Below are 18,340 nucleotides of genomic sequence, written 5' to 3'. Positions count from 1 at the left end.
CTCTTCCCGTGCACGGGTGCTTATCAAACTTCAGGGCATCAGCATTGCCCAGAGGCCTCGTTAAGTACAGATTGATGGCACCCACCCCTTAGGTCTGGGTTGGAGCCGAGAATGCTCAAGTCTAAACTTTCCCTGGAGATGTGAAGCATCAGCGTTTGGTCTGAGGACCACCCTTTATAAACCATGGCTTTGCACTGACCGGAGGCTTTTTGAAGAATCTAGATGTTTCAGCTCCTCTCTGCCGCACCTAGCACCCGGCTGGGCGTCTGATCTAAAACAGTGATAGCGCAACACATCATCGTCCTCATACGCTTGGAGAAGAAGCCAGAATAGGAGACGGACTGGTCGGTGCAACGCGGCTGGAACCTGGGTAGCGCTCAAACTTGCGTTGCAGCGTTCCGTCTCCAGGGATCTGCCGGACCGCGGACACCAGGGGGCGGCCTCGCTCTGGTCCGACTGGGGTGCGTTTCCGGCCACGCAGGCGCAGGAGGCCGTGTGCCCGGCCAAGGGCTGCAGGTAGGCGCGGCGGTCCTGGGCAGTGATGGGGGGCATAGCGTGGAGGGAAGTGGCTGGGCACGCAGCGGGTGAGGGATGGGTGCGGAGGGCAGTTCAGCCTCCCACGGGACCTGTCCATGGCCTGGCCCGCGTCCCCCAACACCAAGCTGGGGCGGCCCCGCCGTGCCGCTCGGGCGGCGCGACAAGACTTCAACTAGAGGCCACACTGCCCCGGGACGGCCAGCGTCCACCCTCCCGCCCCACCCCCCCGACCCCCCAACCCCCGTGTCCTGCGCGGCGCGCGAACTGGACAGGAATTACAGGCTTCAAGTCCTCCCCGGCGTTTATTCTGCACGCGATCATTCGTGCCAGCACTGCCAGCCGCCTCCAGGTGCAAGCTCTGTGTTTAGTGTAAATGTATGCTGCTCTTTTTTATTTAGCCATTTTATTTAGTAGTCCTGCCTTCTCCATCCCTTATCTTTTCTACAGAACATTAAGACTAACTCAGCATCCGGAATATTTAAAACAATTATTTTAATGAAATTCCAGTCTAAATTGTATTGAGCGATACTAATCCGTTTCTTCTCTGGTTGTCTAAAATATTTTGTAAATTAGTAAAAACTAATTTTGTTCCATTGCTGTGAGTGTAGAGCAGTGGTTTCCAATCTTTTTCTGGTTTGTCAGCTTTTTCCTATCAATGTCAGGAATCCATTTTCTCTAAACAGTGCTTGAATTTCTTTTTCCTATCCAACTGGCCCCCCAATCGTTATTCCTTAACTTGGCTGGGTATTTTTCACAACCAGTGTCTTTTTGCTTAATTCCGGGCAAGAAAGCTCCTTCAGCCACGCAACCTTACATCCTAGGCTCTGGGCAGCCTAATCTAGAAATATGCCCTTAAAAGAAAAAAGCCCATCAGGTATTGAGGTGGGCTAAAAAGCCTTCTTTAAGAAATGGGCTCATGTGGTGAAAATAAAACACATGTACCGGAATTAAATGCACCAGTGATTCTCATACTTTAATGTGCATCTGAATCACGTGGAGAACTTGTCAAAGCGCAGGCTTCTGGGCCCTAGCTCAAGAGTTTCTGGTTCAGTAGGTCTGGAGTGAGGACTTGAGAACTTGCATTTTTCCCAAGTTCCGAGGTGATGCTACTGCTGTAGGTCCTGGGACCACAGTTTGAGAACTGACATACACCAACTTGTAGATGGTGATTACTTCCTGGGAGGGAGCAGTATAGGATTGGGAGGGGTCCACAGGGGCTTCAACTATATGTGTAATATTTTATATCTTTAAAAAAGATCTTTTAAAAACGTGATGCAATGTTACCTGACAAAGCTGAATGGATGTCTTATTTTTTAGATTTCTCTGTGCTTGAAACATTTCAGGAAAGAAAAAAAGATCCAATTTGCTGGAGAATGGGTTGGAAAAGAGAAAGTGGGAGATGGTATAGGAAACTGTTGCAGAAGCCCAGGTAAGAGGTGCTGGTGGCTTAGACCAGGGTCAGGGAGCAAGGAAGGGGAGAAGTGAACAGATTTGAGAGACAGTTGGGAGATAGAATTGACTGTATGTGGCAATTGGTTGGTTTAGTGGTTAGGGAAGGGAAGAATCAAGTCATCTGTTCTGTGACATGAGGGAGTGGGCATGACGTATGCCCGACCCAGAGAGGGGACCCTGGAGAAGGGGCATGCTGTGGATAGAAGAGACATATCCCAGACCTTGAAGAGCCAGCTGAGTGAAGCATAGAAGAAAGATCTGGGCTGCAGTAAAGACTTGGAAATCAGTATATACATGGCTGCGAAAGTCATGTTCATTAATGAGATTACATAGCAGGAATGCATAGAATGGAAATATAGCCCGTAACAGACCCAGAGGAGTATCATTACCTATGGCAGGGCTTGGCCACCTACTGCCCACTGCCTGCTTTTGTATAGCCTCTGTGAACTAAGAATGCTTTTTTTTTTCTTTTTTTTTTAACCTTTTAAAAAATTGGGGGTGGGGAGAGAGGAAATCAAAAGAATAATCTCTTGTGACACATGAAAACTGTATCAAATTCAAATTTAACTGTCCATAAATAAAGTTTTATTATAATACAGCCGTGCACATTTGTTTATGTAGTGTTTGGGGCTGCTCTTGCATTCTGGTGGCAGAGCTGAATAACTATATGACAGACAATATGTGGCCTCTCATCCCTTTGCACTGCTGCTCAGTGTACTGCAAGTCACAGTGATGTGGTTTTCTCAATTTCAACTTCTGGCCCTTAAACATAAACATTTACCATCTGGACCTTTACAGAAAAAGTTTGCTGGTCCCTGACCTAATGTCTAAATGAGACACACTTTAATGTTGTAGAAGAGAGATTGCAATTGTTTTACCCATTTCTTTAAGAGCACCTTCAAAAGGTCAGGACTAGTGGAAGAGGCTCAAGAGACTGAGGGCTGAGTGGTAAAAGTCATCATAGTTTCAGTTGAAGTCCTTGAAGATGACAGAATGGGCCAGAGAGAAAGATGTGGGCCTGGAATCTTTATGAGAAAGCGGTACAGGTAACTGTCAGAACGTTGCTGGTTGCGGGACAGCTGGGAAGACCAAGGTGCTGGGGTGAACAGATAGCATCGTTTCTAGAAAAGGAGATTGCTGAGTGATGCTGGAGCAGTTCAAGAGAGCCAGGGTTTACTAGGCTCTTCTTTTTTTTAAAAAAAAAGATTTTATTTATTTATTTTTAGAGAGAGGGGAAGGGAGAGAGAAAGTGAGGTAGAGAAATATCAATGTGTGGTTGCCTCTAACGTGCCCCCAACCGGGGACCTGGCCTGCATGTGCCCTGACTGGGAACTGAACTGGCGACCCTGTGGTTTGCAGGCCAGTACTCAATCCACTGAGCCACACCAGCTGGGGCCTGGCTCCTCTTAATTACAGGAAGGATAAACAAAGCAGTTTTTTCTCTAAGTAATTAGGAAAAGCACACAGAATTGTAGAATAATCCATTATTTCCAAAATTTCCTTCTTAGAGAGGAGCCATATCACACTCTACTCACCCTTGACCTATAGCTTTGCTGTCCTGGAAGAATAGATTTGTAATTTACTGAGATTGTAAACACTGTGAAAACAGCGATTTGTGGGGGAAAGAGCAGGCACTGAGTTTGGGAAGTATTTTTATCTTTTAAAGTTGAGATATTCACATACTGTAAAGTTTGCTATTCTAAAGTGTATAATTAGTGATTTTTAGTATACTTACAACCATTACTATAAATCCTTGAACATTTCATCCAAAAAGGAATCCTATATCCACTAGCAGCCACTCCCCATGTCCCGTTTCACCCAGCCCCTAGCAACTACTAATCTACTTTCTGTCTCTGGACATTTCATATAAATAGAGTCAGATCATACGTGGCCTTTTGTGTATGGACATTTGTGTTATTTCCAGTCTTCAGCTATTATGAATAACACCGCTGTGAACATTCAACTACAATTGTTTATATGCATGTATGTTTACTTGGCTATATACCGAGTTGTGGATTTACTGGTTGATATGGTAACTTTTTGTTTAACCTTTTAAGGACCTGCCAGACTGCTTTCCACAGTGGCTGCACCATTTTACATTCTCACCAGCAGTGCATGAGGGTTCCTGTTTTTCTACATCCTTGCCAACACCTCTTATTTTCTAACTTTTTGATCACAGCCATCCTAGTGGATATGTGGTAAGATTTGTATTTCCCTGATGACTAATAGAGTTGAGCATCTTTTCACATACCTATTGGCTATCTGTACATCTACTTTGGAAAAATGTCTGTTCAAGTTGTTTGCCCATTTTAAAATTGAGTTATTGTAATTTTTATGGAAGATAAATATTTTTGAGTTGTCCTTCAGCTATCTAAGTAGAGATATCAAGGAAGCAAGTCTAGAGATCTGAGAAGGCTTTGGGAGCTGTCAGCAGGTGCAGATGGAGAGTCATGAGTGGATCTCCCAGGGAGTGAGTAAGGAGGTCACGTCTGAGCCCTGGGGCTGTCCAGCAATTGCAGTCAGAGACTGGAGGTGCCACCAGATTGAAGTTTCCTGGGAACCAAATAAAGAAAGTGTTTGAAGGTGGAGGGAGTGATCAGCTATGCCAGATGCTGCTGAGAGGTCAAGACCAGGACTGTGAATTGCCTATGGTGTTTACCAATGTGGAAGTCACCTTAATATGGCCAGTGTGGATGGAGTAGCAGTGATGTCAAGAGAAATGGAGGAGAGAGATGGATGGAGTATAGATAGTTTTTAAAGGACTTTGCAAAAAGGGAAAAGAGAAATAAGGCAATCAGTGGAGGGGAAGTAGGGTGAAGGGAGGGTGTTTGAAATGATGGGGGGAGTTAGCGCATACTGGTCATGATTCAGGAGAAAAGAGGAGTCCTGCCAGGGCAGTGCCCATGAGCAGGCAGCAGGGGAGGGATCTGTGCACAGGCAGGGAGCTGGGAGCAGGCCAGTTTTGTTCAGAGTCACAGAAAAGAAGGTATGGGGAGCAGGAGCCTGCAATGTGGTGTTGAGGGCTTGTGGCAGGACTCTCTGATTGCTTTTGTTTTTTTCAGTAATGTAGGAAACAAGATCATGAGCTGAGAGAGAAGATGGGGGAGGAGGTGATACAGTTTGAAGGGAGGGGGACCTAGGCCACCCGAATGAACCTGTCAGTTTTATTGACCCGTTGCACTGAGTGAGCCTGCACAGCATTGGAACCTGGTGTCTCAGTCAGAGTAAAAGAGTTATTACAGAATTTGGGGGGACAGGTGGCATTTAGGCAAAATTGAAATGATGCTTTATTTTGATGGGCTCAAAGGCAAGCAGGGCTGTCTGTAAAAAAGTCAAGATATGATCTGGGTTGCAAAGGGACCCCAGGGTCTGGTTTCCTGGGGGACCACAAGGTCACATAGATGTTTAGCCTCCCCTCCAAACTGACTGCTTCAGCGACAGCAGCAGGCTGCAGGAGGACTTCCCTGGAGCTGCTGCCCCGTCCTGGGGATCAAGAGCTGGAGGGACACCCAGATGCAGGGAGGGCCCCTGGGGAACACGAACCATTTGTACTATTGCCATTTGTCTGTGTGCAGAGTTTCAATTTTTATTCAACAAACCTTTCTGGCACTTTGTGGCAGAGGACTTTCAAACTAGTGCCCGGGGCCACTGGAACCCTGACTGACCCAGGTGTCTGGATGGAGACCTGAACTGGCAGAAGGGAGACGTACCTAGAAGGTAACGTTTCACGTCACAGGCGTCTCAGATCCGAGAAGTGCAGGGTCAGTTCTGTCACTACTGTCCCCCAGGTATCCCAGTGCTTATATTTAGCTGGCACACATTGGTAAGGCCATATCCCTTGTTGAAGTACTGACACAGTTCCATTCTGGTTCACAGATAGCCTCTGCCCGAAGCACCCTGAGTGTCAAGCACCCGGTGTCCAGGTCCTTCCCCAGCCCTCCCAGCCCCTCTGCCATCCAGCAGCTACAGCCGTAACGCCTGCCTTCACCACAGTCCGCACACTGGCTCCAGTGCTAGAGCCGGCGTCCGTTGTTTTGGTGCGTAACCACGCCTTCAGTGGTGACTTCGTGCCAGGCCCGTCTCCGCGGCTCCCTAGCTCCACTCTCACCGCCACTTCTAGCTCACATGCTCCACAGCTTTTCTCCTGGGGTATCGCCGGGGCCTTCTAAGCAGTCTCCCAGGTCCGTCCCTCCCACCCCTGCTGAAGAGTAGCCTTCGCTGCTTAAAAACGTTAAGGAGCTTTCGGGGACCTTCCAAGGAACATCCCAGTTCCTTAGGTGGGTTCAAGGGCATGCCTGCCCCCACCCCCCACCCTAGCTAATCTGCTGCTGCTCTCCTTTGTCCTGTCCCAGCCCCAGTGGACTGACACCCACACCTTGCTTTCATGTTACTACCCCCGCATTTTATATGTACTCAGTGCGAGCACCATGGGAGAGTCAGAGACAAAATCAGACACACGCCAGCACCTCCCTTCTAACTGAATCTAAAATAGGTGAACCCAGACTATGATTTGCAATAGAAAGCACTGATGATGACAGCAGCTGACATGGAGCGTTTAGTGTGAGCTTAGAATTCAGTACCTTCGTCCTCACAATGGCACTAAAGCATGGGATCCTTGAGGAAAAGATGTGTAGCGGATATGTCACCTTCAACCCCCTCATCGTCAGAACACCTTAATGGACGTAAAAAAGGACTGTTACTACTTGTTTCATTTTTTATTTAAGGAGATCGCAAAGGATAACACCATGGAAAAGAAGCCCCAGGATGGTAGGAAAAGTGCCCCTCGCAGAGAAGTGCCCCCCGTGGTGGGGCTGCTGCTGGCCATGGTCCTCATGAACGCGCTCCTCTACCTCTGCCTGGATCGGCTTTTCATTTCCCCTCGGCGACTCGCTGAGGGCCCCAGTCACTGTCCCTACGGTTACTTCAGAATGGGACAGATGAGGAACTGCTCACCGTGGCTGGCCTGCGAGGAGCTGAGGACTGAAGTGAGGCAGCTGAAGCGCGTTGGGGAAGGAGCTGTGAAGAGAGTGAGTTCCTGGTTCACTCTGTGTCACCACCGAGGTGTTCACGGGTGGCCCCTTGGGAAAGTTAAAAGCCATCAGACGCTTCTACCCTTGTGCCCAGTGATCTCACATCTGGGATTTGATCTAATAGAATAATCCAGTGGAAGGAAAAACTTAAAGGCTTAAAGGATTACTTTTCTCTGTTTTCTGTAGTAACAGCAAACTAGAAATAATAACTATAGGGAAATGGTTAATTAAATTATGGGCCAACCACTTGATGGAATGTTCTGTAACCATTAAGTGTAGTTAGGAACCTGGGCAGCAATATGAAAAAATTTTACGATGATAAGTAAAAAAAGGCAGAATATGAAATTGTTGAATATACTCTTTTCAACTGCAAAATTACATATTTATGTAGAAAAATATAAAAATGATAGAAATTATGCTATAGTGAATGAGGGTTATGGGCAGTTTTTTCATACTATTCAAATTCTGATGGCGTATTGATTCTTAAAAGTTTTTAATTTTAATAAGAGAAACCAAAGGGGTGAATTCATTTCTCAAATAGAAGCTTCAAGAGCCCTTGTCTTACCAGGTGGGAGTGTGTGCTGCAATTTAGTGGTCATCATTTCTGTGGTGAGTGACTATAGAAGCCAGTTCAGGACTGTTGAACAGAGACAATTCCTGTGTGAGGCTGTACTGAGTGATTGATAATAGAGAAGGAGGGAGCAGAAAATGCAACCAGGGGCCTGCAGTCTGATAAAGTGGTGGTCCTGGTTCTGAGAGACCGGGGAGCCATGGCTGCTGCTTCCGTGAATGCAGAAAGGAGACATCTTAAAGGAACAAGTCAGACAGGGAGAAGGGACAGGCATTTATATAAAGTAAAACCATAAAACAAGGTAACTGGTTCCTTTAAAGATTCATTCATTCATTGCTATGTGTGAGGGGTACGAGAGTGAATGAAGCAAAGGCCCTGGAAGCTTGCTTTCTAGTTGGGGAGTCAGACAATCAAGACAAGAAGAAACAGTATGTAATGAAATATGTCCATGACATGTGCTGTGATGACAACAGGGCAAGTGACAGACTTGTTGCTTTAGGTGGCCAGAACCATCTGAGAGTGAGCTGTGTGCATATTTGGTGAGACCTGCAGCTGAGACCTCTCTCCTGGACTCTCTAGACTTTAAAAAATATATATTTTATTTATTTATTTATTTTTAGAAAGAGAGGGGAAGAAGAGAGAGAGAGAGTGAGAGAAACATCACTGTGTGATTGCCTCTCACGTGTCCTCAACTGGGGACCTGGCCCACAACCCAGGCATATGCCCTGACTGGGAATCGAACTGGTAACCCTTTGGTTCGCAGGCCGGCGCTCAGTCCGCTGAGCCACACCAGCCAGGCTCTATAGACTTTTCTGTCCAACTGCCTATCCCACACCTCCACTTGGATGTGTGAGAGGCTTCTCAGACTGAGTATGCCCCAGATCGTCTCCCTCAGCCTGCTCTTCCTTTATTCACCTCGTCACAGTGAATGACAGCTCCATCTGTTCAATGGCTTGGGACACCAACCTGGGATGCTTCCTTGACTTCTCTTTCTCTCACATTCATGTCCAATCCATTAGCAAACTGTAGTGTCTGTGTCCTCAGAAGAGATCTGGAATTTGGCCACTCCTTAGACTTCTGCTCGCATCCCTTTCTCCCCATCCAGGCCACCATCATCTTGTTCCTAGAGTATTTCAGTGGCTTCCAAAGTGGTCTCTGCTTCCATACCTGTCCCCCTCCCACCCTCTTCAGTTTATTCTTAACACAGCAGTAAGAATGCTGCTGTTAAATGACACGACAGTGTCTCTCTGCTCAAACCCTCCAGTGGCTCCCCATCCCACTCTGGGGAAAAGGAGAGTCCCTTCAACAACTGAAAGGCGTTACTTACAAGGTCTGCTCCTGTCTCCAGCCTCTTCCATTCCCTGGCTCATTGCCCTCCAGCCGCCCTGGCCTTGCTGATTGCAGCCTCTGGGCATGCTCCCTCCCATAGCCTGTGCCCTGGCTATTCTTGCTGCTTGGCGTGTGGGTGCCCCAGAGATTTTTTGTCTCCTTCCTCTCCCTTCTTCCGGTTCTTGCTCAGCCATCATCCCATTGAGAACTTCCCCAACACTATAATTATAAACCTTTCCTTCTTTAATTTTTCTCCAATGCACATTTTACCTTCCAATATACTTTATACATGTCCTGTTTATTTTCTTTACTGTCTGCGCTCTGCACTAGAATGTAAATTACATAAGGGAAGGGATTTATTTCAGTTTTTTAATTGACACAAATACAGCTGACCCTTGTACAATGCAGGTTTGAATTGCATTGGTCCACTTATCAATTAACCCATGCTATTTAGTTGGCTGCAGTTCAAACTCAAGTTGTTCTAGTATCAGTTGGCAGTTGGGAATTTGTGTATGTGGGAGGTTGACCTAAGTTACACATAGATTTTTGACTGCAGAGATGGTTGGTGATTCTAATCCCAGCATTGTTCAAGGTCCACTGTACTTGTTACACGAAAGACATTTGACTACATAACAGTTAAATTCTTTATATTATCAAAGACCATATAAACTAAGTGAATTATTTTCTAAAATTTGTCCTTTACATTTATAATAAAGGGTCACCTGGATAATATGTAAAAAGAGTTCCTAGAAATTAATAAGTACAAAGTAAACAACTATATAGGAAATTGTGTAAAGGACAGCGAACATCTTTTCCACAAAAGACATAACAAAATGCCAATGAAGATGAGAAGTGCTCAGTCTCAGTCATCAGGGAAATTGAAGTTGGGTCCATAAGGTGTTTTTTATCCCTTGGATTGGCACAGATTGCAAAGATTGATGACATCGAGTGTGATTAGGGTACAGAAAATAAGATTCTCTCCCGCACGATTGGCGTAAGTGCATGCGGCACAGATTTTGGAGAGGGCTGATGGCAGTCTGCGTTCTTCGTTCCGGAGCCCACCTACTGCCTGGCTTATCAAAACACTTGCAGATGTTCACAGAAATGTACAGATAAGGCTATACATTGTAGCGCTGTAGTTAAGGGAAAAAAGGGAAATAATTTAAATGTCCTTCAAGTCTTTAAAAATAGATCACAGAAGATTGTGTTACAGGTCTATACAAAATTATAGAGCTAGATGGGAAAGAGAACCCAATCCATTACCTGGGTTTTCTATTAATGAATTGCCCTTCTCAGATCCAAAAGAAATCTTCAAAGTCCTCTAGCCCACCTCTGATATAATATTTCTGGGTTCTTTTAAAAATTGTTTTAAAATGTAAAAATAATATATATTCATTCTGGAAAAGATGGAAAATACCAAATGGTGTAAAGGACAATAATCACCCAGAGTTGTACCATATGACTGAGAACTGAAACATTAGCCTCTTTCCTTCTGTTTCTGTTTTGTATCCCTTTTCATTTGCAGCATACTTTTATCTGGGAAAACTCTTATCTATATATGCATTTTGCTGATCCTACCATACTGAACTACTCCTCAGTCTTTGAGGGATGTCTGGATTCCAGTTTATGTTTTTATAAATAAAGCCAGATTTTTTTATTCCTAGAGCTTTTTTAAAATTTTATTTTTTAAAGATTTTATTTATTTATTTATTTATTTATTTTTAGAGAGGGGAAGAGAGAGAGAGAGAAACATCATTTGGTTGCCTCCCGCACACCCCCAAAAGCGGACCTGGCCCACAACCCAGGCATGTGCCTTGACCCGGAATCGAACTGGTGACCCTTTGGTTTGCAGGATGTTGCCAACTCACCGAACCACGCCAGTCAGGGCTCCTAGAGCTTTTTAGATAGGCTATGGACTTAGATGTTAAAAGCTCTTGATAAATAATGCCCCAAATAGCTTTTTTATATTAACATTGAAGACGCAGAAGCCCAGAGAGACACAGCCGGAAGCCTGGAGCCGTGACCTGACCTCCAAGCCCATGTTCTGCCTTCCCTTTAGGGAAGGTTCTTCATTACAGTGCTTCCTGCTGTACAGTTTCCTGGAGGCTATGTACCAGGATGGGCTGGTCTGGTGTTTGTGTGTTTCAGTTCCTGCTTTTACAGCTGAAGTCACACAAACCCACAGACCATGTCAAAATGTTTACTTTACATAGAACTATTCCTATTTTGGATTACTATGCTACCTTTTAAAATTAATGAGTAATCTTGTTCTGTGTGATGGGTTGCTGGGCTGGACCCCCTACATAGAATTTTCCAGTCTTCTCTCCCCCTTTGTGCTGCAGTATTTTGGAACTGGCAGTGTTTGCTACTCAGCGTCTTTATACGTTCAGTCCCCTTTCCTGGGAATGTGCTTCCCTCGCTCCACATCACCCTGCAAGCCCTGAGGAATTCTCAGGAGCCTGCGGGCACCCTCTCCACGTGGCCTGCAGCACCTTGACCATACAGCCCCTCCGGCCGCCTCCCTCTCTGGGCCTTTACCTACTGCTGTGGCAATTGCCTCGCTGGGTATCTTGTGTTTGCTCATAAGTGAGTCTTTGTAACTAGACTAAGAGCAACCCTAGGGCTGGGTCTGTGTTTTAATTTCTATATGCTCTGCACCAGATCCAGCGCTTAAAAAAGATGTGTGTGGAGTTGCTTCCCGGCTCCCTAAGACAGGTGATGTTTTTTGGTTCTGTTTCAGGTCTTTCTGTCGGAGTGGAAGGAACGCAAAGTCGCCCTGTCCCGGCTCACCAGTCTGGAAATGAAAGATGATTTTCTCCATGGACTGCAGATGCTGAAATCTCTGCAGAGTAAACATGTTGTCACGCTGCTTGGCTTCTGTGAAGATGAGAACACAATTCTGACTGAGTATCACCCCTTGGGGTCCTTGAGCCGTCTGGAAGAAACGTTAAACCTTTCCAAGTACCAGCATGTGAACACCTGGCATCAGCGGCTGCAGCTGGCCATGGATTACGTCGGCATCATCAACTACCTGCACCACAGCCCCCTGGGCACGCTGGTCATGTGCGACTCCAACGATCTGCCCAAGACGCTGTCCCAGTACCTGCTGACCAGTAACTTCAGCATTGTGGTGAACGACCTGGACGCCTTGCCCCTGGTGAACCGCAGCACCGGGACATTTGTGAAGTGTGGCCACAGGGAGCTTCATGGGGATTTTGTGGCTCCAGAGCAGCTGTGGCCCTATGGGAAGGACATGCCTTTTCATGACCATCTCATGCCCTCATATGACGAGAAGATTGACATCTGGAAGATTCCAGATGTCTCCAGTTTCCTTTTGGGGCATGTGGAGGGGAGTGATATGGTCCGATTCCATTTGTTCGATATTCATAAGGCCTGTAAGAGCCAGACTCCTGCAGAGAGACCTACTGCTCAGGATATTCTGGACACTTACCAGAAGGTTTTAAATTCACTCAGAGACACTGTGATGTCTCAGACAAGAGAAATGCTATAAAAACTAGTGCAGTAAGTGAAGGGATTTAGGGCATGAGCAGAGTAGTTGCAGCAGCTCTGCTCTGACGGCGAGCTTGTTGCTGTTTAGCCACGTGGCTCTTTCCCTGTCCACATGCACATGGGAGCGCCCTGCCTCTCCTGGCCACCTGGGTGGAAGCTGCTAAGCAAGAGCAAACCAGACGTCAGTCTGGCTTTACTTCTAATGCTAATCCCTCCCAGGTGAAGATGCAGAGAAGCTGCAGATCTAACCTGTGTCTGAAGGAAGTAACAAAAATGTAGCTACAGAGGCTTCCCCTATCCTAAATAATTGAGCTTGTAGGCTTATAAGAAAGGTAGATAGAGAAGATTTTTAAATGACAGTATATAGAAGAAACATAGCCCTGGCCAGGTAGCTCAGTTGGTTAGACCACCCATCCTGATACGCCAAGGTTGTGGGTTCGATCCTCAGTCAGGTCGCATAGAACACTCAACCAATGAATGCATAAATACGTGGAACAATAAATTGATGTCTCTCTCTCTCTCCCCCTTCCTCTCTTTCTCTAAAATAAATAAATAAAATTTAAAAACAGAGTAGTTCTCCAAAGAATTTTTTCCCTTGTTTTAGATGGTAATCAACATACCATGTCATGGGATCATTTCTGGTCTGTTTCACTTGGTATGGGTGAGGCCATCTTTACTGTCATAAGTGATTGGTTTGTGAAGCTCCTGTGCCACCCTACTTCCTAGGACCCAAAGGAGAGCTATGATAGCATGCTCTTTGAAATTTTGAGTGGATTAGGAATATTTAAAACAGCAAGTATGAGGAGAATATGTGTTACTGTCTTGGATGGTACTTGTGAAATTCCTGTTTACCTTCCTGCTGGGTTTTGTGTGTCCAGAATTAATTATTGTGAACATTTTACATCAACACTGTCACTACTGGAAAGTGTCAAACTCTTCCACTCAAGTTGCATGATTGAATCTTTCAAAAAGCTCTTTCCTTGCTCACTCACCCTCATTTGCAGAGGATGATGGATTTGGTGCATAGTAATCATCCCTAGTAAGGTGGTTAAAACTGACATTGAGGGGTTGGATCACTGGAATCACAGGGACCTGGGTCTCACCCTAGAGTCTCTGACTCAGTAGGTTGGGGGTAGAGTCTGAGACTTTGCCTTTCTAACTGGTTCACAGGGCAGTGGGAACCACAGGCTGGATAGGGCAGTATTATCAGTCCTATCCCCTACTCACTGCCTGTGGTTGATTGGGTCCTCTGGTTGGTAAGAATATGCTTGCCCACAGTATGGCTTTAACTGCTGCTTTTTGTTATAAAAACTCTGCCACAACCCACTAGGATGGCTGAAATCAGAAGGATGGACAATAACAAGTGTTGGTGAGGATGTGGAGAATTGAAACCCTCATACATTGCTGGTGGGAATGCAAAATTGTGCAGCTTCTTTAAATAATCTGGCATTCCTCAAAAAGTTAAAAATATTCATCATCACTCAGCAAGTCCACTCCCAAGTATCTACTCGAGTATTGAAAACATGTCTTCACAAAGAACATCTCAAACTCAACATTTGCCAAATAACTTTTCTGCTCCAGATCTGTTGCTTCTGTGTTCCCTACATCTTTAAATGGCATACCATCCATCTGATTTTCCAAGGCAAACACCTGGTTTATATATAATACAATGCAGTCATCTTAAGTGTACACTTCAGTGAGCTTTGATAAATTTATATGCTCATGTCACCACCACCCCTACAGAGAAAACATCAAACATTTCTGTCTCCTGGAATTTTCTGTGTGTCCCATTCCATTCAATCCTGTCCCCACTACTAGCCTCAGGCAGTGACTGCCTGCCTTTTAGAAAAAGGAGGATTTTTCCCCATAATTTCATATAATTGGAACAACATAGTATGGAATAAACCTTTTTGTGCCTGTCATTTTTCACTCGTAACTTTTTAAAAAAAGTGTTCATGCTTTTACAGGTGTCCCATTTCCCCCCCTCAGCCCCCCACTTCCAATTATTGTAATGTTTTTGAGATCCATCCATGTTGTTCATATCAGTAACTTACACCTTTTTATTGGTAATATTTCATTGTATGTATATACCACAACTTGTTCACCCAACCATCTGCTGATGGACATGGGGTTGTTTCCAGTTTGGAGCTATTATGAATAAAACTGTTAACATTTTTTTAAAGTATATTTTATTGATTATATTGTTACAATAGTTCCAATTTTTTCCCCTTTGCTCCCCTCCGAAAACTGTTAACATTTAAATACATGTCTTTTGGGTAAAAACCTAGGAGTGTTCCTGTGATCACATGTAAGTATATGTTTAACTTTATAAAAAACTTAATTGTTTACCAAAGCATCTGTACCATTTTACATTCCCATTAGCAACATCTAAGAGTTTCATTAATATTTTCTAGTTTTTAGTGTCAGGTCTTATTCCTATTTTGTTACATTTATTTATATATTAAAAAAATTCTGTTGTAGCCCTGGCTGGTGTGGCTCAGTTGGTTGAAGCGTCCTCCTGCAAACCAACAGGCAAGGGGTTCTATTCCTGGTCAGGGCACATGCCTGAGTTGCAGGTTTGGTCCCTGGTCATGGCGTCGAAGGAAGCAAATGATCGATGTTTCTCTCTTACATAGATGTATCTCTTTCTCTCCCTGCCCCCAACCCCCTTTCTCTCTAAAATCAATGAAAGAATGTCCTCGGGGTGAGGATAAAAAAATTCTAGTGTAAATGCTATTGTAAAAAAAGTCAAGTTCCAATTTTGTTTATGTTTAGGATATGAAAATACATTGATTTTTGTATATTTTTGCTTGTGTAATTCTGTGACCTTGTTAAGTTCACTTATGAGTTCTTGTACTTTTGGGAGGTAGAAGATGCTTTAAGATTTTCCACATTATATTCATTCATGCCATGTTTCAATACAGCCAATCTGTATACTTTTTATTGAGTTGTTGGACTGACTAGGACCTCCAAGACAATGCTGAATAGAAGCAGTAAGGGTAGAGATCCTTGCCTTGTCCCTGATCCAAGGGGGAAACTATTTAGTCTTTCAAGTGTCATGTTAGCGGTTAAGTTTAGTGGTTATCTTTCCATATATGTCTTTACATTTTTATTATATATTCATATATCTGTAAACAACATACAGTCTTATTTTTCTTGGCTTTACACTTTACATGTAAGTTATTATGAAAATATTTCTGCAACTTGCATTTCCCCTCTGCCTTATTTTGAGAGTCATCCATTTCTCCAGTCATAGCTGAGAGTCCAACTGCGGGGTCATCGTGCCTGCTCGCCTTGAACTTGATCAGAGACTGGCAAAGAGCTCTTCAAAGTGGTGGTACCTCATGATGGCTTTAAGTCTCATCTTTCTGGATAGTGAACGTCTTGGGATGGGGCTCCGTCTGTCTTACTTACCATGACATTTCCAGGACAGAGGACATTAACACCCACTTATTTGTACGGTGAACAGCTGGACGCAGGAAGTTAGCAGAAAGTTGTTCAGGGGAGTGATCAGAGACAAAAGCAGTGGCTTGTGGCCTGCGGGAGGCCTCCCTGTGGATGTTTCCCCGAGGACAAAGTGCACTGCGCCTCGGGGACGGAATCTTGGCCCTTCACTTAGGAAGCTTCCGGGAGCCTAGGACCGAGAGTGGTCCGGCCCCTCGGACCTTCCCACGCCAGCCGGCACCGCCCATTTCCCCGCCCCCCGCGGCTGACTCAGGCAGCGTGGACGGCGTTCGACAGCGAGGGTATGACGGGCGCGCGGCCGTGCGCCGAGAAGAAGCACAGAGCTCGGGAGCGCGGCGGCGGCGTAGGAGGAGGAGGAGCCGCAGCCCAGGCTGCGCTGGGGCGGGAGAGGCGGCAGGAGGCGGCGGTGGACGGCATGAGCTGGGCGCGGGGCGCCGGCCGGGCGCTGGCCGCGCTGCTGCTGGTCGCGTCGGTATGGAGTGCCACGCTGCTGGCCCCGGATGGCTCTGTGGAGCGGGGCTCCGAGTCCGCGCCGCCGCGAGGTGAGTGCGCGCCGAGGCTCCGGCCGGGGTGGTGCAAGGCGGACCCCGCGCCCCCTCCCCCTGCGGCGCCCACTGGGAGACGCGGCTCTCCTCCCGGCTTGCGACGCTCTGCGCGAGAGCGCTTCGAAAAGCTGTTCCCTGGAGCTAGAGCTTTTGTTTACACTACGCGGTGTGAACACGCGGATCAGCATCAGAACTGCACCAACCCAAGGCCGAAAGCACGGGGAAAGCGGGGCGGGAGAGGGGCGCCGGTCTTCCCGTGAGTCGCGGGACAAATAGGCCCGCGCCTGTCCCGCCCCGCGGCTGCGGGGCACCCAGCGTCTTCAGGAGACCCTTGTCTAAGTGTGCCTTAGAACGGGAGTCCTGTCCCTCCCCAGTGCAAAGCTAGATTAGAGTCGAATGGCTCAGAGGGGTGTACCCAGGTCGCAAAGCTCTTCTAGTCCACCGTACGGCGGCTCTTCCGCACAAATGAAGTCCTTTCCGATGCGGGGCGGGAAAGGCGGAGCGCGGGCGCCGCCCTGCCCCGTGGCCGGAGTTGCGGGACTCTGGAGCGCGTCAGCCCCGGTTGCGAGCTGGATTCCCAAAGGCCTCGCTGAGCGCTGGGATTACACTCGGGAGTGGCGGGCGGTGCGGAATGAAACTCAGCTGCTGGAGGCTGTGATCGCAGGAGTGGGCAGTTAAAACTCGAAGTCCGATCTCAAGGGACTCCGCCCCCCCAGCCTCCCTTAGGGGACTTAACTTACGAGGTTACAGGAGGAACAGTCGAGGTCGTGGCCTGCCGACACCCTGCGGTTTGCGGATGCCACTGAGCGAGGTTCGAGGTTTGCGATTCGCAGCCTGGAGGGGCCTGGCGTGGGTATTTTGCCGGGATAGCGGGGTTGTTCTAATATGCGGTGGGGAAGAGAGGCATTCAGCTCATCCACTGTTTCGCTAACTTGTCTGGTCTCCAAACTCACCAGGGGACATTGTGAAAAATACAAATTCCAGGGCCTTTCTCTGGACTCCTGGAACGAGGAGCCCAAGGCCGTTTCCAGGCGATGCTTCGGTCAGGGGTTGTGGGATCAGTCAAGTGTAGCAAACCCTGGGCAGGTCGGCGTTTGGGGAGGGCCAGACTCTCCCCTGGGAGGGTGAGAGTCACCTGCCTCTTCTCCCTCCTGTCATCCCCTCCTCTGTATCAGAACAAGGGGTTTTGGTGACTGAGTGAAGTTCATACTGCTGCCCCTCCCCAATCAGAATCTTGTTGGGCTACGACAGAATGAATTTTGAAAAAGTATCTTAGCTGATTACATTTCCTATTCTGCCCCCCCACCCTCAGGCTCAATCTCATTCTCTCTCCTCCCTTTATAGTCGTGGAAACAGCCCAAGAGGTAACATCATCTGTCCAGTCACAGCTTGTCGAGGACAATTTCATACAATGCGCTTTCTTTGTATTTTAGCACCAATTCATAACCATAATTATTTTAGGAAAGAAAGGTAGTTTGTAAATAGCAGTTGTATATAGTGGAGGAGAACATAGTTTTCTTAAGCGATCCACCCCAGAACCTTCACGGAGCTGTGTTGAGAGGACAGCTAGACTTTGAGAATCACCTGGAGGCCAGGTTTGGGCTGACCAACTTCCTACTAAGAATTCCATCTTCATATATATGATTTGAGGACTCAAGTTTACTTAAAAAGAGAAAAAAAAATTAAGTAGAATATGTCCTTTAAAATATGCCCAGCAAAGACACTCTTGGGCAGAAAGCTAGAACCAGGGGTTAAATATTTGGAAATGGAATAAAAGTCTAATATACAAACAGCATGGTTACCCAAGGATTAATGAAAGATGACTTTATTTGGTTCATTTCCTTACCAAGACATTGTGGACAGGAAGAGGAGGAGGGAGACATGCAGATTATGCTCCTTGA

At 46.4% G+C, this 18,340-nt stretch overlaps 2 protein-coding genes across 3 annotated transcripts in view; both read left to right on the top strand.

Annotated features, from left to right (window-relative positions):
- The first annotated feature begins 461 nt into the window (after positions 1–461).
- On the top strand, positions 462–12,999 carry POMK (protein O-mannose kinase). 2 transcript variants are annotated; one of them, XM_090258168.1, is made up of 6 exons: positions 462–516; positions 1,855–1,966; positions 4,047–4,187; positions 5,610–5,706; positions 6,714–7,016; positions 11,660–12,999. In XM_090258168.1, the coding sequence occupies exons 5-6, from the start codon at positions 6,735–6,737 to the stop codon at positions 12,428–12,430; spliced, it is 1,053 nt and encodes a 350-aa protein (XP_090114294.1). In that variant the 5' UTR covers positions 462–516; positions 1,855–1,966; positions 4,047–4,187; positions 5,610–5,706; positions 6,714–6,734; the 3' UTR covers positions 12,431–12,999. The 2 variants fall into 2 exon arrangements, with proteins under 2 accessions (XP_090114294.1, XP_090114295.1); XM_090258169.1 differs by lacking the exon at positions 1,855–1,966 and having other exon boundaries at positions 492–516.
- A 3,163-nt stretch (positions 13,000–16,162) lies between these two features.
- Positions 16,163–18,340, top strand: part of HGSNAT (heparan-alpha-glucosaminide N-acetyltransferase) — a 34,442-nt gene continuing 32,264 nt past the window's right edge. Inside the window, exon 1 of the mRNA XM_090258167.1 lies at positions 16,163–16,436. Coding sequence (XP_090114293.1) covers positions 16,178–16,436 — 259 coding nt within the window. The 5' untranslated portion in view covers positions 16,163–16,177. The remainder of the gene's footprint in view (positions 16,437–18,340) is intronic.

Source organism: Furipterus horrens, unplaced genomic scaffold (genome assembly GCF_987537825.1).
Source record: "Furipterus horrens unplaced genomic scaffold, mFurHor1.1.pri manual_scaffold_12, whole genome shotgun sequence".
In the NCBI taxonomy this organism is placed as follows: domain Eukaryota; kingdom Metazoa; phylum Chordata; class Mammalia; order Chiroptera; family Furipteridae; genus Furipterus; species Furipterus horrens.
This window is presented reverse-complemented; position numbering and strand designations above follow the sequence as displayed.

Bases quoted from the DNA above. Each gene is read 5' to 3' on its own strand.
- POMK (XM_090258168.1), top strand. From the start codon at position 6,735: ATGGAAAAGAAGCCCCAGGATGGTAGGAAAAGTGCCCCTCGCAGAGAA. The intron at 7,017-11,659 runs GTGAGTTCCTGG...GTTCTGTTTCAG, and splicing joins GGGAAGGAGCTGTGAAGAGA to GTCTTTCTGTCGGAGTGGAA.